An 18,239-nucleotide genomic window follows, 5' to 3' on the forward strand; every position below is an offset into this window, starting at 1 on the left:
GATATGAACAGACACTTTACAAAAGAAGATATACATGAGGCCAACAAACATATGAAAAAATGCTCATCGTCACTGGTCATTAGAGAGATGCCAATCAAAACCACATTGAGTTAATATCTCATGCCAGTTAGAATGGCGATCATTAAAAAATCTGGAGACAACAGATGCTGGAGAGGATGTGGAGAAATAGGAACACTTTTACACTGTTGGTGGGAGTGTAAACTAGTTCATCGTGGAAGACAGTGTGGCGATTCCTCAAGGCCTTAGAAATAGAAATTCCAATTGACCCAGCAATCCCATTACTGGGTATATATCCAAAGGACTATAAATCGTTCTACTATAAGGACACATGCACACAAATGTTCATTGCAGTACTGTTTACATTAGCAAAGACCTGGAACCAACCCAAATGCCCATCGATGATACACTGGATTGGGAAAATATGGCACATATGCACCATGGAATATTATGCAGCAATCAAAAACAATGAGTTCGTATCCTTTGTAGGGACATGGATGAATCTGGAGAACATCATTCTCAGCAAACTGACACAAGAACAGAAAATGAAATACCGCATATTCTCACTCATAGGTGGGTGATGAAAAATGAGAACACATTGACACAGGGAAGGGAGTACCAAACACTGGGGTCTATTGGGGGCAAGAGGGGAGGGACAGTGGTGGGGGGAGCTGGGGAGGGATAGCCTGGGGAGAAATGCCAAATGTGGGTTAAGTGGAGGAAGGCAGCAAAACACACTGCCATGTGTGTACCTATGTAAATGTCTTGCATGTTCTGCACATGTACCCCAAAACCTAAAATGCAATAAAAAAATATTTTATAGAAATGCTGTTAGAATTGCATGTTTCAGTTCCAGCAGACAAGCATACTACAACTCAGATCTGCTGAGTACCTTTTTAAAGAGTCCATATTTAACATATAACCCAGAGTAAGCAACAGATTTAAAGTCTCCTTATTCCCTCTACATGCTCTCTACTTGGTTATGATGCCTATCAAGTCATACTTAATTCTTTAGAAATGGCGATTTAAAAGATGAGTTTCCAATTAACAGGGAATGGAATGTACAAATAGTGTGACAGAAGAGAGATATAACTTAGCCACTGTGTGTGTTGGTCGACATATCTTTATAGAGGTTTCTTCTTTACCAATTATTATTAACATATAATTAGCAATACCATCCAAAATCATTTCACTATTCTTTAGGAAGACCCCATTTTGCCGAGTTGCTACTCCTCAGAAGGCAGGTAAGTGGTCTTGTCCGATCTTGAAATCCATGGTGGTACAATGATATTTATTTTTACAATAGTAAATGCCATCTCAAAAAAAGAAATCATTATGATATATCATTCATCACATGGTAACTCTTTAACTTAATTACATATCGATCTTCACATAGAGACCAGGAAAATCAAGGGAATACTAAAAGAAACATACTAGCTGAAAACACACATAGAATATCTTTGTGAGTAATATATGTTACTCTATACATCTTATATATTTATGTCTGAAGAAAGAAGCTATTAAAAGATCCAGCATTAGAAAACTAGTTCATTATTATAATTACTTTTGGTAATTTAATAACTAATCTACTAGATCATGCTGAAATATTTAAATTTGAAGATTTGTTTCAAATGTTTTTGGAGCTTATAATTCCATTTTTTTGGAATCTATAATTTTGTAATGTAGATTATTACAATTATATTACAATTATAGATCTGTAAAACAGATCTGTAATACAAATGCTGTCAGAGAAAGATATATGGAATAGTTATGCCAAAAATGTAAAGACATGAAATTGATCATTGAGAAATACTGACCCTTCTATTTTTGAATTATTCTACACTCTTAACTTCTGTGATACGATCCTCTCAGTATTTCGCATTTTTCTTTGTGATTGTTCTTTATCTTCTTCTTGGGTTCTTCCTCTGCGCTCCATTCTAAAATGCTAATCTGCTCTTTTATCTGCAGCATTCTTCTTGGGCAATTTCAGCTATGTTCATGGGTTTAAGTATTACCTAAACTTTATGATTCCTCACATTTATGTCCCTGGTCCTAACGTTAGCTTCAAAAGTGTTTATTTAAATGTTCTAGATATTTCCACTTGGAAATTTTCACAGATATCACTAACTCAAAATGTCCTAATTCAAAGACTCATCCCTCTTCTTTCCTTCTTTCCCCACCACTCCTCTTTTTTTGGGGGGGGCGGAACAGAGTCTCACTCTGTCACCCAGGCTGAGGGCAGCAGCTGATCTCAGCTCACTGTAACCTTCACCTCCTGGGTTCAAGCGATTCTCATGCCTCAGCCTCCAGAGTAGCTAGGACTACAGGCATGAGTCATCATGCGGGACTCTCTTTTGTATTTTTGGTGAGATGGGGTTTCGCCATGTTGCCCAGGCTGGTCTTGAACTCCTGACCTCAAGTGATCTGACTGCCTTGGCCTCCAAAAGTACTGGGATTACAGGCATCAGTCACTGTGCCCAAACCACTCCTCTTATACTTCCAATATCCATTAATGGCACTACCAACCACCCAGTGATTCAAGTCAGAAATATGGGTGTCATTTTAGAATTTTCTCTCCTTCACCTCCTCATATCCAATCAGTCACTTAATCAGGTAACTAACTACTAATTTTGCTCTTTAAAAATTTCCTTAATCTATTATCCCCTCTCTATATTACAATTGGCTTAGTTCAGGGTCTTATCTGTTATCTGAATTATTGTACTTCTCTGTTAATTCATCCTTAAATGCTCTTTACCAGGTGTGGACTTAAGTATACTTCTTTATTGTAGCCCCACTAGAATATAAGCTCCAAGAGAAGAAGGATTTCTGTCTTCTATTTTCTTTAGGATAGTCCCTAGCAAATGATAGGTACTCAAAAATTGTTACATAAACAAATGGCATCCTGAAAGGCCTGAAATGCCTAAAAGCTATACATAAAGTATATACAAATATGACCATATCAATCCTCTACTGAGAACCTTTTGAAACTTCCTATCTATAATTATGATCTGAGTTGCACTATGACCTGGTCCCTATTTATCTACTGGCCTCATCTCTAGCTATTCAGTCCAATATTTTATGTTAAAATTATGTAACTGCTTCTCATTCCTGCACATATCATGGATCCATGCCTTGTTTCTTATAGTTTCTATCTAGAACACCTTCCTAATTGTCTTTTACCTAGGTATCAGCCACTCAAGTCATTCGATGATACCAGTGATTAGGTATCATCTCCACGAATTCATTCCTGGAATTCCAGGTTGAGTCGAATGGCCTTCCTCTGAGCATCCAGTGTACCTTCTACATAAATCTAGCTTCACCACTGATGTATGACCTTGAAGCAATCTGTTTAAGTATATGTCTTCCATTATACTATAAGCAACTTCGGTTATAAATGATTTCTTATTCATTTTTTCTTCATGTGTCTGACACATGATAAGTGCTCAATATTTATTTAAAAAAAACCCTGAGTGAGTGGAATTAGTTTCATATATTTTCTAACTTGTAGTCTTATTAATGCACATTTTAGATTCCTGATTTTTAAAAAATTAGACTTTATATTTTTTAGAGAAGTTTTAGATTTACAGATGTTTCTAAGTTTTAAAGAAAAAACTGCAATAAAGTTCTATTAGAGAAGTATAGAAAACCCCTCAATTTCAAAAGGCCAACATATATCATATTAGCACAGCAAAGTTAATTATGTATACATATTAACAATTTTAAAAATCATTAAAATATGATCGGTATGTCCACTGTCCAAGAATTAAACTTCATTTATACATTAAAATGTAAAATAATATTTTAAAACATCAAATGAAAAATTCTATAACAGAAATCAGATTAAATATCTTTACAACCAGAATATATATCAGAGAATTATTTCAATATAATATTATTAAATAAGACTAAATTCCCAGAATCACAGTTACAATTTACAAAAATCCAGATTAGCCGGGTCCAGGAATTAACGTAACCTTAAATTATTTTGTGCTGTAGATTTATATCTGAATTCTATGTACAAAACCCTAGTAGTCAAACTTAAATTAGATTTAATCCAGCTGCCTATAATTCATTTTGGTATAAAAGAAACACCATATTACATGCTTTTGTTTGTTAAGTAGAAGATATGCTATTATTTCCAAGATACCAAGGATTTAATGTTTAATTATCAACATCCATTCGAAAAAAGACATTGCTTTGATTCACAAATTTCTTAATTGCTAACAGTGGCTTTTCTCAGTAGGAGTGTTGTATGTAATTTATTTTTGCAGATGTGATTTAGCAACTGAATTTTAAAGTAGCAAAGCTTTGAATGTCTTCGCTGTCAGCAGAAAATTCCTCCATCCCTGCTGCTGGAGAATATTGCTGTTTGAAGTTTTAATATGGAAATAAAAATTGCAGTGAGAAAACGGATAACTACTGGTAAATGTGGCTTACAGACTGAAAAGGAAGTTGGGTTGTCAGCAATACGAGAACTGCATTATTCACACAAAATATGAAGAGTCATCTTCACAGTAACTTGCTGGGAATGGAAATTAATGTAGCTGGTTCCAACTTGAGGAACCTAAAGAAAAGTAAATATCCCACATTTCAGAGTATCTTTACAAAGGATCAGCAACTGGCAATTGTGTGTCACAGTGTAACTCCCCACTGAGGAGGAAAGACATTATCTATATTTTAAGAACAGTAGTCGAGGTTCCCTTTGAAGCAGGCTCATTGATCACTGGAAAAAACATCATTGTTGATTTCAGAAAGGTTAACTAGTTTAAAACGCCCTTTCCTTCTGGAACATGTCACCATCCACATATTACTGCAATAAAATGAGTAAGACAAAAGAAAAATATCTTGTAATAACAACTCAAACTATGAAGTTAAAAGTAACATTAAAATTCCTACCCGTTTGGCTGAGCTGAGAAGCGCTGCGACTTTTCCGTGAGAGACCAACAATAGCTACCATTTTGGCCCCAATGCTAGAGCGCCGCTTTTTGCTGCTGGTGCCCAGGGCGCCCACTGCAGTGTCAGACTGGCTGCCATCATTCTTCTCCAGCGAGCACATGTCTCCACTGATGCTGGTGCTTTTTGTCATGTTCTTCCCTGATATGCCCATTTGTCTGCTTTGCATTTTGGATGTAAAGACACTGTCAGCCGATGGATCATTAAAAGTAAGGACAAGAGTAAAAAGGAAAAGACAGAAAATGCATTTTAGATGGAACATTTGGAGTATAATTAAATTATATTATCTATGAAACAGATTTTTAGGGTTTGAAAACTTTCAAATACCGTGGTCTTGCTTGCGCTTTGCTATTCTGGGCCAACCTTAGAGCAAATACGCAAAATTAGACTTACAATTTCATTTCTGCTGTCGAAGACAAGGTACAAATTCGTATGATCACAGGAAAAAAAATTCATGAAAAATCAGTGGGTTCATTTAAGAGACTATGCCATCCTGTAAGTGGAAATACGCTTTTAGGGAGCCATACAACATTAGGGAGAAGTTTATAAAAACATTCTTATTTACTTTATTGTTGCCTTCAAAAGAAATTAGACAAGTGGGAAAACTTTACCAATAAATAAATAAATAAATAAAGGCCAAGAATATAATACCCATTGCAAGAGTGGCCCTGTAAGTTTTTTCAAATGGTTTGTCTAATAATGGTTAAATGTTCTCAAAAAGGCTTGCTATTTTCATTAGCTTTGAATTAAAAATACTTTATTTCACTTAATTTAATCTTACTGATACAAATCTATATTACAAAAATGAAGAAGAAAGATTTCCTTCTTGCCTTCTTTTGAAAGAAAGAAAAATCATTATCAGTTTTCCAGACAGTGTACCAGAAAGCAGTCAATAAATCACTGAGGCATGTGAGCTGATTAATTGTCTACTACAAGACTAATACTGCAACTGGGAGTAATTAAAGAAATTACTCTGGATGTTTCCATGATTTCTGGGGTGTGGTGGGAGGTAGATTAGAAAGTGAAGAATCTGGAATCAGGCTATCCAGTGAGGCACCATAAACCTAGGATGAGGCAAGCAGTCTGTTTTGCAGGAATGCAAAGACTTATTTACATGTCAAGTTTTGTTTCAGTATTAGAAAGTCATAGTTGCTGCTTCATTTTGGTTCTGATAATGAATGTTTAACAGATAAAGTAATAAAAAAAAGAATAAAAATAAAGAAACAAATATCTTTAAACACTATTTAAAGGATGAGAATTAGAAAACTAACCTATTGAGGTGAACTCTTACATCACATCTAATTCAATATCTTGGTCTTTCAGGGAAAAAAATGTGTTTTCTATCCTAGAGTAAAATCTGGTTGAAGGCTAGGACCACATATCAATTTTATTAACCTATGAACTATCTTCTCCAAATATTTAAGAAGGAGTAGACCCAGTGTGAAATTTTAAAAAATATATAGTGAAGTATACTGTTATATCCCTCACACCCATTTTAAGAAAAAATGAGGCATACATAGGCAGAAACAAGAGAGAGAGAGAGAGAGAGAGAGAGAAAGAGAGAGAGAGACAGAGAGAGAGAGAAAGTGTGTGTGTGTGTGTGTGTGTGTGTGTGAGAGAGAGAGAGAGAGAGAGAGAGAGAGAAGGCAAGGAAAGAGACAGAGAGAGGCTAGAGAGAAAGAGAAGCTAGAGAGAGAGAGAGAGAGAGAGAGAAACCGTATATGTTTCTATAATATCCTGAACTTAAAATTTTCGAGCTTGTTTGATTTTGATAAAAAGTACAAAGAAAAGGCTTGTTATAACTTAAAAGGGCCAAAGTTTAATAGAAACTAAGGCTTTAAACTAAGGCTTTAAATAGAAACTAAGGCCATTTCTGTCTTCAAGGGGGTAAGTATATGGTTTATGGGTACAAATATGAGTGAAAGTATTTATAAAAATTAGCAAAAAAAGTTATAAGTACAGAGAAAAGGAACATAAACCCAGTGTTATAAAATTTCACTGGAGGGAAGGATGCTATTGAGAATCAGAGATGAGAAAAGCTTTATGAACCTGGATCTTGAATGGTGGGTAAAAATTATGACTTGTAGAGAGAAAGAAAAACTTTATGGAAAAGAGAATATTATAAATAAGAATACGGTGGTTAGAAAGCACGTCATGGTTTTAAGATGAGTAATGCAGTTTGGCCAAATTGCAAAGTGTTACAGGCTAAGAAGAGTAAAGACAAATTCAGAAAATCAATTAGACCCACATTATAGGGGGGCTTATAGATAAAAGGTGTCATTAAGGCAATAGAGTTGGACAATAACATAAAAACTGTAAATAAGGAACATTATGGCTGGGTGCAGTGGCTCACACCTGTAATCCCAGCACTTTGGGGGGCTGAGGCAGGTGGATCACCAGAGGTCAGGAGTTTAAGACCAGCCTGACCAACATGGTGAAACCTTGTCTCTACTAAAAATACAAAATCGGGCCAGGCGCAGTGGTTCACACCTGTAATCCCAGCACTTTGGGAGGCCGAGGCAGGTGGATCATGAGGTCAAGAGCTTGAGACCATCCTGGTCAACATGGTGAAACCCCATCTCTACTAAAAATACAAAAAATTAGCTGGGCATGGTGATGCGTGCCTGTAATCCCAGCTACTCAGGAGGCTGAGGCAGGAGAGTTGCCTGAACCCAGGAGGCGGAGGTTGCGGTTAGCCGAGATCGCGCCATTGCACTCCAGCCTGGGTAACAAGAACGAAACTCCATTTCAAAAAATAAAAAAAAGAAAAAGAAAAATACAAAATCATCTGGGTGTGGTGGTGCACCCATGTAATCCCAGCTACTTGGGAGGCTGAGGCAGGAGAATCACTTGAATCCAGGAGGTGGAGGTTGCAATGAGCCAAGATCGGGCCATTGCACTCCAGTCTGAGTGACAGAGTAAAACTCCATCTTAAAAAAAGAAAAAAAAAAAAAAAAAAGGAACATTACGTAAAATAGTGGATAGTCATTTACACTCTTCTGTTCTCCTTGTAGGTTGGATTATACTTACCCCCTTGAAGATGGAAATGGCCTTTTGACTTGTTTTCACTAATGAAATGTCAGTGGAAATGCATCATGTCATGTCTGGGCAGAAGCATTTAATTGGAGGGGTTCAATTCCAGCCTCCCTTTTCCCCTGCTATTGGGACTGCAAAACACTTCTACCAGACCAGAGCCCCTGAGTAACTGTAGTCAGCAGAAGATCCTTGCCCACTTGCACTATTCATGCTGCATGAATCAGAAATAAGCTTTCGTTGGTTATGCCACTAAGAATTCAAGTTTGCTTATCACAGTAGCACAATGTAGCCTGTCCTGACTAAGAAACATAAATTGGAGTAGGAGAGACTGGCTACAGAAAAACCAACTGGGGGAGTTTAGAGCAACATACTGGGGGAAGAAATAAGAACTTAGGCTAGTGAATGGCTACCATTAATAGAAATCAAAGATTTATGTAAAAGTTATTTGAAAGAAACCATCTACACAGTTTAGGATCTGGGAATAAGATATAAAAAGAACTCAAATTAGTAAGCACTTATCATATGCCAGACACTACTGTAAGTACTTTATATGAATTAACTCATGTAATCCCTACAATAACTTTTATGGAAGATGAAACTGAGGCCTTTAGAGAGCAAAAGGTTTGCCCAAGGAGTGCTGGTTTTAGGAGATAATCAACATCGGAACCAACGAAATTTCCTGATGGAGAGGCTCAAAGGAAGCTGTACACTTAGGTTGAGTGCTCAAGAGAATAGTCAGAGCTAAAATAATAAAGTCAATAAATATCTGAACAGGAAAGGGGACAAAGTTAGAAGAATGGCTGAAGTAGATAAGCCAAGAGTGTAAAGTGAGAGGAATGAAAAAGGTTAAGAAGACATATCAAGGAATATCAATATGCAAAGGTTAAGAAAAAAAAAACCACAGGAATAGAGAGATGTTATCAGAAATAGAAAAAATATAATCGAATTAGATTCCATAGAAGATAAGAGAAGAATAAAGTTCCTGAAAGTTGGGACGGTCAAGTTTGCTTATCAAACTTAACCTCAAGCAAAGAGGTTAATTAACATAAACATTTTTTAAAAGCTATAGATTTGGATGTTTAGAGAGCATAACTAACTGACTGTTACAGCTACTGAATTAGAGTTATAAGTCAGTTTCCAAGCAGTTAACCAAGGAATTTTATGAAAAGACATGGAAGCTATGATGGTGGTGAACTTTCTGAAGAGATTTAATGTTGAAGAGAAGTAATGAGATGGCAAACTCATGAAGGTATCGAATGGAGAGAATAGTTACTAAGATAAGGATTACTGTTACATTACTTACTTTTAGACAAAATTGGAGGAACTTAAGGCAAGAGAAAAATTAAAAACAAAGTTAAAAATTGATACAAAAAGTTATTTTAAGATGGAGAAAGAGATGACTAAGAACTCCAAATGAAAATATCAAACTATCTCATTTTGAGGAGATGCTAAGGTAATTTTAAAAATATATATGTACAATGTGCCAGGTATTATTCTAAGTACATAAGAACTAATTTAATCTTTCTGAGTTTGATTCATTCATTAATTTGTTTAAAACAGAGTTGGTAAATTTTTCCAGAAAAGGCAGACCGTAAATATTTTAGGCTTTGTACTCCATATGGTCTTTGCTGCAGCTACTGGTCTCTGCTATTGTAGTGCCTAAGCAGCCATAAGTAATATGTAAACAAATGAGAGTCACTATGTAGCAATAAAACTTTATATATACTGAAATTTGAATTTCACACAACTCTCACATGTCATGAAATATTCTTATTTTGATTGGCTTCAACCATTTAAATATATAAAACCCATTCTCAGCTTATGAGCTTCATATTAAAAAATCAGGCGATGAAGCAGATTTGGTGCACGAGTCATAGTTTGATGACTTGTGATTTAGAACATTAAACTCATGCTGTGAGGGATTTTATTAACAAGGTATAGAAGGAACTCACCTGTATATTTGTTTAATGGGTGTGTCATCATCACAACTTGCAGATTCAAAACTACATTGCTAATGGTTTAACAAATGTTGCTTTTATTCACTGGGCCTCATTTTCCTAACCTAGCATATGAGGAGGTTAGAGATCATTGTTAAGGTCCTTTCAACTTCTTTTTATAACTATAATTCCTCTGTTTATCAATTTTTTTAAGGTTAATTCTTCTCAAACTTTTTTTTTGTTTTTTTGAGACAGGGTCTTGCCCTGTTGTTGCATAGGCTGGAGTGCTGTGGTGCAATCATGGCTCACTGTAACCTCCACCTCCTAAGCTCAAGCAATCTTCCCACCTTAGCCTCTTGAGTAGCTGGGATCAAAGGCATGCACAACCATGCCTGCCTAACTGTCATATTTTTGTAGAGTTGGGATTTCACCATGTTGCCTAAAGCTGTCTTCAAAGTCCTGGGCTCAAATAATCTACCCACCTTGGCTACCAAAGTGTTGGGCTTACAGGCATGAGCCACTATGCCTGGCTTCCTCTGAAACTTTCATAGTTGGTTCTTTCTTCTTAGCCTACTCACCTCTTGACTAATTGTTCCCCACTCATTTTCCTAGGATTATAATATTCAAGCAACAACATCTTTCCTTTCACAATTTTCCAAAATAAACTCCATAATTCTAACCCAGCAATATAATGTATACATAATTGCCTTATATTTTTCTATCATTTAATCTGTACTTTTCAATTGAATCTGATCATTTCTGTATGTAAATATTTTAGGCAGCAAAAGACTTCCTTCCAACTCATTTTATTTGAGCTTTTTCTCTGACTTTACCACAAGAATACATAATATTTCCAACAATGTAAAAAGATTCATGACAAATTATCAGAAGGTACACTCATTGGCCTATAATTTCAAGCATCATTTTAGATTTTTCAGCCACTCTTATTATCGAAGAACTATTAATAGTTAACATTTTGTGAAAATAAAAAATAGAAAGCTTTGATTTATTCTTGCTAATCATCCAACTCTACAATGTATCAAGTTGTATCAGTGTATCAAGTTGTTAGATTAGAAAATAATTAATATTCTGCAGTATTAAAATAATTACACTAAATAAAAATTCACGTTATATCACCAAAACTAATACTGAAAGCTAAACCATATGAAAATGTTCTTGGACTATAACTTTTTTTGCCATAAAATCTACAAAATGTTATGTTTTAATATGTGTAAAAGAGCATATATTAAGAATATTAATAATATCTCAGGTTATAAAGTAAAAAATACATTAGTCTCACATTTTGAAAATAATATATATTCTGCTTTTCCTGAAAACAGGATTATGGAGTGAATTTAATTTAATAAATTCTTTTATTTTTTGAGACAGGGTCTTACTCTGTCATCTAGGCTGGAGTACAGTGGCACGATCTCTGCTCACTGCAACCTACGCCTCCTGGGTTCAAGCTATTCTCCTGCCTCAGCCTCCTGAGTAGCTGGGATTACAGTCACCCACTGCCACACCTGGCTAACTTTTGTATTTTTTGTAAAGACAGAGTTTCACCATGTTGGCCAGCCTGGTCTCGAACTCCTGACCTCAGGTGATCTGCCTGCCTCAGCCTCCCAAAGTATTGTGATTACAGGCATGAGCCACTGCACTGCTAAAAAATTCTTCTTTGTGGAATTAGACTGCATTATTTCATAGACCAAGAACATGCTTTAAAGTTAAATATCTTAAATGAAATCTGATTATTATCTATACAACTCCCATATCTATTTAAAATCAAATTTTCAAACTCACATAGGAGAATCTACCAGAGTCTAATTAAGTCTACCAGAATCTACTAGATTCCCATGCGATTAAAAAAAAATTACTCAATCTAGATTTTTTCTAAAGCCAAATATATATAATTCATATATTGTTTCTTTATTTTTGGAACAAAGATGTTTTTATGAATGTTGTCTATGTTTTCCTTATATTTGCCAGATAATAACTGAGCAAACAGAAGTGGTTTCTTGCATTTCTATGTTTCTTAGCATATGTTACGGTCAGAGAAAATGATTTACAGGGCACCAGAAATAACTCCTAGTGTTTCTGCAGGTTCCTGGAATTTGTGGCATTATGCCACATATAAAAAATATGTGAAACATGGAACATTATTCTTCTTAGCTTTGGATTACTCCTCTAGTAAAGTCTTTCTTATCAGAAAATATAGCTATTATTAGCATCTATCTTCCTTATCATATAGTAGGTCTCAAGAGACTGGGCCATAGGATTTGGAAGTGTTAGTGGAGGAGAGGACCACACTGTGTTTTCCAAGACAGTGTTGTTACTAGGTGCCGTGTTTGCTTGGGAACAAATAAGGGTACTGGGCTCAGGAAACAAAACCAAATAAAACTAAAAACCACACACACAAAACAAGAGGACAGACCATACTGATTGGCCAATAATACAAAATACAAAATTAAAAAATATCCAAACAAAGCTCCAAGTGAGAACTCTTTTTATACATCTTTTTTTTTTTTTTCTTTTTTTGAGTCGGAGTTTTGCTCTTGTTAACCAGGCTGGAGTGCAATGGCGCGATCTTGGCTCACCGCAACCTCCGCCTCCTGGGTTCAAGCAATTCTCCTGCCTCAGCCTCCTGAGTAGCTGGGATTACAGGCATGTGCCACCACGCCCAGCTAATTTTTTGTATTTTTAGTAGAGACGCGGTTTCACCATATTGACCAGGATGGTCTTGATTTCTTGACCTCATGATCCACTCACCTCGGCCTCCCAAAGTGCTGGGATTACAGGCGTGAACCACCATGCCTAGCCTCTTTTTATACATCTTAATTCAATTACAGTGGATATTAAAAAATGACATCTAAAGAATATGTATGGGTATGCACATATATGTGCATGTTTATTATAAAATGACTATACATCTTGTCAAGGACAATAGTTTATAGCTCTAGTACATAAATTTGGAAAAACAAAATAATAGATTAGAGGGGAAATGAAACAAAAGTCCCATGGAACTTTAATGTGTGAATTACTTTGTGAATTATAGTATGGTATCTAGATTAAGACTTGCATATTTACCCAGTGCAGTGTTGGCTTTGGGTCTGACCCAGGGCAGTCTTAGCGGTGGTGGACACAGGCGTGCTTGTATCACCTCTTCCCCAGCTCCAGGCAGCTCATTACAGAGAAGGAGACTCTTACTTGTTTGGGAGAAAATAAGGGAGTAAACAAGAGTCTCTACCTGTTAATTCAGGGAATTCTCCCAGATCTTACCTGAGAAAACCAAAGCAGTACTTTTACTAGTCTACAAGAGCCACAGCATTACTGGCCTTAGAGTGCCCCCTAATGCAAATATGGCTGCTGTGACCAAAGAATTAGATCACAACAGCCAAATCTCTTAAATTACTTGGAGAGCCTTCCCAAGAAGGATGGGTACGCAAGCCCAGACTGTGAAGGCTACAATAAATATCTAACTCTTCAATGTCCAGAGGCTCATGAACATCTACAAGCAACAAGACCACCCAAGAAACCATGACCTCACCAAATGAAGTAAATAAACAAATAGTGAAAATTTTCAGAGAGACAGACATCTGTGACCTTTCAGAGAATTCAAAACAGCTGCTTTGAGGAAGCTCAATAAAATTCAAGGTAACAAAGAGAAGGAATTCAGAATCCCATTAGATAAATTTAAAAAAGATAAATGTATCTAAATCCCATTAGATAAATTTAAAATTAACTTATTGAAATACTTTTTAAAAAATTGAGCAGAAATTCTGTAGCTGAAAATACTACTGGCATACTTAAGAATGGGGCAGAATCTCTAAACAGCAGAACTGATCAAGCAGAAGAATTAGTAGTGAGCTTGAAGAAAGGCTAGTTGAAAATACACAGAGACCAGAAAAACAAGAATAATAAAAAAGAAGCATGCCTGAAAGATCTAGAAAATAGCCTCAAAAGGGCAAATCTAAGAGTTATAAAAAGGAAGTAGAGAGAGACCTCAGGGTGGAAAGATTATTCAAAGGGATAATAACAGAGAAATTCCTAAACCTAGAGAAGGATAATAACATTCAAGTACAAGAAAGTTATATACACCAAGCAGATTTAACCCAAAAAAAGACAACCTTAAGACATTTAATAATCAAATTCCAAAGGTCAAGAATAAAGAAAAGATCCTAAAAGCAGCAATAGAAAAGAAACAAATAACATACAATGAAATTCCAATACCTCTGGCAGCAGACTTCTCAATGGAAACCTTACAGGCCAGAAAAGAGTGGCATGACATATTTCAAGTGCTGAAGGAAAAATCTTTTATTCTAGAATAGCATATCCAATGAAAGTATCCTTCAAACATGAAGGAGAAATAAAAACTTTCCCAGACAAATAAAGGATGAGGCCTGTCTTACAAAAAATACTAAAGACAAGTCTTTAATATGAAATAAAAGCATGTTAATGAGAAACAAATCATCTGAAGGTACAAAACTCACTGGCAACAGAGGAACATAGAAAACACAGAATATTATAACACTAACTGTGGTGTGTCAACTATTCATATGTTGAGTAGAAAGACTAAAAAATGAACCTATCAAGAACAACAACTATCAACAAAACAGTACAATAATACATAATTAGAAACAACAAAAAGGTAAAAAGCAGGGAATGTCATATGATAAATGATAGAGAGGTATATAATCAATAGAAGATACTTAGAGTAGAAGTATAGCTTTATTCTTGACATCGTCACTGAATAGATTGCTTTGTTTATTCATTTGTAGGTTTGTTAATGAGATCACAGATGTAACAATGCTTCACATTTATGTTAGAAATTCTACATGTTAGAAAAAAAATGATTCACTCCTTGTGAATTTTAAATATGTTTTTACATAAATAAAAACATCAAAAAGATAAAAAGTTAGAGTGTAGAGTTTTTATTAGTTTCCTCTTATTAGTTTGTTGCTTATGCAATATGCGTTGTTCTGATCAGTTTAAAACAATGGGTTACAAGATTATTTGCAAGCCTCGTGGTAATCGCAAATAAAAAAAATATAGCAGATACTCAAAAAATAAAAAAGCAAGGAATTAAAACACATCACCAGAGAAAATTACCCTTACTAAAAGGAAGACAGAAAGGAAGAAAACAAGGAAGATTACACCAAAAAACAACCAGGAAACCAAAAACAAAATGGCAGGAGTAAGTCCGTATTTATCAGTAATAACATTGAATGTAAATAGACAAAACTCACAAAGTAGACAGACACACAGAGTGACTGAATGGATTTTTTAAAAATCCAGTGATATGTTGCCTACAAGAAACACATTTCATCTATAAAGACATCTATAAAGGCTAAAAATAAAGGTATGGAAAAAAAATATTCTATGCAAATGGAAGCCAAAAAAGAGCAGGAGAAACTATACTAATAGGAGACAACATAGGTTTCAAGACAAAGACTATAAAAAGAGACAAAGAAGGTCATGATAAACTGGTCAATTCAGCAAAAGGACATAGGGATTGCAAATATACATGCACCCAACAGTGGAGCGCCAGATTTAGAAAGCAAATATTAGTAGAGCTAAATAGGGACTCCAACACAATAACAGATGGAGACTTCAACACTGCGCTTTCAGTACTGGACAGATCTTGCAGAAAGATCAACAAAAAAAACATCTAACTTAATCTGCTCTATAGAACAAATGAGCTTAATAGCTATTTACAGAACATTTCATCTGGTGGCTAAAGAAAACACATTCTTCTGATCAGCACATGGATCATTCTCAAGGACAGACCATAAGTTAGGTCCAAAACATGTCTTTAAAAACTCAAAAAAAAAAAAAAAAAGAGAAAATATTTTATGTATCTTCTCTGACCACAATGAAATAAAACCAGAAATAAATAATAAGAGGAATTTTGCAAACTATATAAACAGAAGGAAATTAAACAATATGCTCCCAAATGACCAGTAGGCCAATAAAAAAATTAAGAAAGAAATTACAAATATCTTGAAACAAATGAAAATGAATACACAACATATCAAAACCTATAGGATACAATGAAAGCAGCACTGAGAGGAAAGTTTATAGAAACAGGAGCCTACATCAAAAAGAAGAAAAATAATGATACACCTAAAGAACTTGAAAAGCAGAAGCAAAGTAAACCAAATATTAGAATAAATAATAAAGATCAGAGCAGAAATAAATGAAGTCAAAATAAAAATATTATGAAAGATCAATAAAGGGAAAAACTGGTTTTTTGAAAAAGATAAAATCAATAAACTTTACCCAGACTAAGAAAAAAAAAAAGAGAGACTCCAAATAAATAAAATAAGAGATTAAAAAGGAGGTATTACAACTGATATCACAGAATCCTAAGGCTAATTAGAGGTTACTATGGGCAGTTATGTGCCAATAAACTGGAAAACCCAGAAAAAGCGCATAAATTCCTAGACACATATAGGCTACCACGGTTAAACCATGAAGAAATCCAAGACCTGAAGAGACCAATAACAAGTAATGAGATCAAAGCCATAATATAAAGGCCCCAGAAAATAAAAGCCCAGGACCTGATGGCTCCACTGCTGTATTTTACCAAACATTTAAAGAAATAATACCAACTGTATTAAAACTAGTTCAAAAAATGAAATAGGAAGAAATGCTTCCAAATTCATTCTGAGGCCAGTATTACCCTGATACCAAAGCCAGAAAAAGACACATCACAAAAAAGAAAACTACAGGCCAATATCCCTGATGAACATTGATGCAAAAATCTTCAATACTAGCAAACTGAATTCAACAATACATTGAAAAGATCTTTTATCATCACCAAGTGGTATTGATCCCAGGGATGCAAAGGTGGTTTGACATATGTAAATCAATCAATGTGATACATTATAACAACAGAATGAAGGACCAAAACCATATGATAATTTCAATTGATGTTGAGAAGGCTTTTGATAAAAATTAAATATCTGTTCATGATGAAAACCCTCAAAAAACTGGATATAGAAGGAACATACCTAAACTTAATAAAAATCATACACAATAGGCCCACAGCTAATATCTTACTGAATGGGGAAAAGCTGGAAAGACTTTCTTGCAAGATCTGAAACATGGCAAGGATGCCCATTTTCACCACTATTATTCAACATTGTACTGGAAGTCCTAGCTAGATCAAGCAGGCAAGAGAAATAAATAAAGGGCATCCGAATTGGAAAGAAAGAACTCCAGTTATCTTCGTTTTCAGTTGATAGGATACTGTATTTGGAAAAACCAAAAGACTCTACCAAAAAACGATTAGAATTGATAAACAAATTCAGGAAAGTTGCTGGACACAAAATTGACGTACAAAAATCAGTAACATTTCTATATGGCAACAGTAAACAACCTAAAACAGAAATCAAGAAACTAATCTTGTGTATAATCGCTACAAATAAAATACACAGAATGAACTTAACCAAAGAAGTAAAAGATCTCTATAATAAAACTATAAAACACTGATGGAAGAAATTGAAGAGGACATAAAAAAACAGAAAGATATTCTGCTGGGCATGGTGGCTCATGCCTGTAATCCTAGCACTTTGGGAGGCCAAGGTGGGTGGATCACCTGAGGTCAGGAGTTCAAGAAAGATATTCCATGTTCACGGTCTGGAAGAATCAGTATTATTAAAATGTCCATACTACCCAAAGCAATCTACAGATTCATGTAATCTCTATCACAATACCAATGATATTCTTCACAGAACCAGAAACAATAATCCTAAAATTTATATGGAACCATAAAAGACCCAGAATAGCCAAAGCTATCCTAAGCAAAAAGAACAAAACAGGAGGAATTACATTATTTGGTTTCAAATTGTACTACAGATCTATATTAACCAAAACAGCCTAGAAAACAGAAATGGTGAATCTTTTTTTTCTAACATGCAGAATTTCTAACATAAATGTGAGGCATTGTTACATCTGTGATCTCATTAAACAAACCTATAAATGAATAAACAAGGCAATCTATTCAGTGAGGATGTTAAGAATAAAGCTATACTTTACCCGAAGTATCTTCTATAGATTATATACGTTTCTACTATTTATCATATGACATCTATTTATTGTATATCTGATTGTAAGCTAAATGGGGCAAATACTTTTCCTCTTTTGCTCATTGGTAAATTGTAGGATTTTTAATTTATTTTAATTTATTATTTTTTATTGAGATGGAGCCTTGCTCTGTCGTCCAGGTTGGAGTGCAATGGCACAATCTGGGCTCATGGCAACCTCTACCTCCTGGGTTCAAGCAATTTTACTGCC

At 35.0% G+C, this 18,239-nt stretch overlaps 1 protein-coding gene across 49 annotated transcripts in view; it reads right to left on the reverse strand.

Moving 5' to 3' along the window:
• Positions 1–18,239, reverse strand: part of RIMS2 (regulating synaptic membrane exocytosis 2) — a 724,815-nt gene that overhangs the window by 96,539 nt on the left and 610,037 nt on the right. For 38 of the 49 annotated variants that reach the window (XM_078353414.1, XM_078353401.1, XM_035276348.3 and 35 more), the window contains one exon: positions 4,915–5,156. The exons of the other annotated variants lie outside the window; for them this stretch is intronic. In XM_078353414.1, the coding sequence (XP_078209540.1) occupies positions 4,915–5,156 (242 nt within the window). The remainder of the gene's footprint in view (positions 1–4,914; positions 5,157–18,239) is intronic. 49 annotated transcript variants of the gene reach the window in all.

Source organism: Callithrix jacchus, chromosome 16, assembly GCF_049354715.1.
Source record: "Callithrix jacchus isolate 240 chromosome 16, calJac240_pri, whole genome shotgun sequence".
Taxonomy (NCBI): domain Eukaryota; kingdom Metazoa; phylum Chordata; class Mammalia; order Primates; family Cebidae; genus Callithrix; species Callithrix jacchus.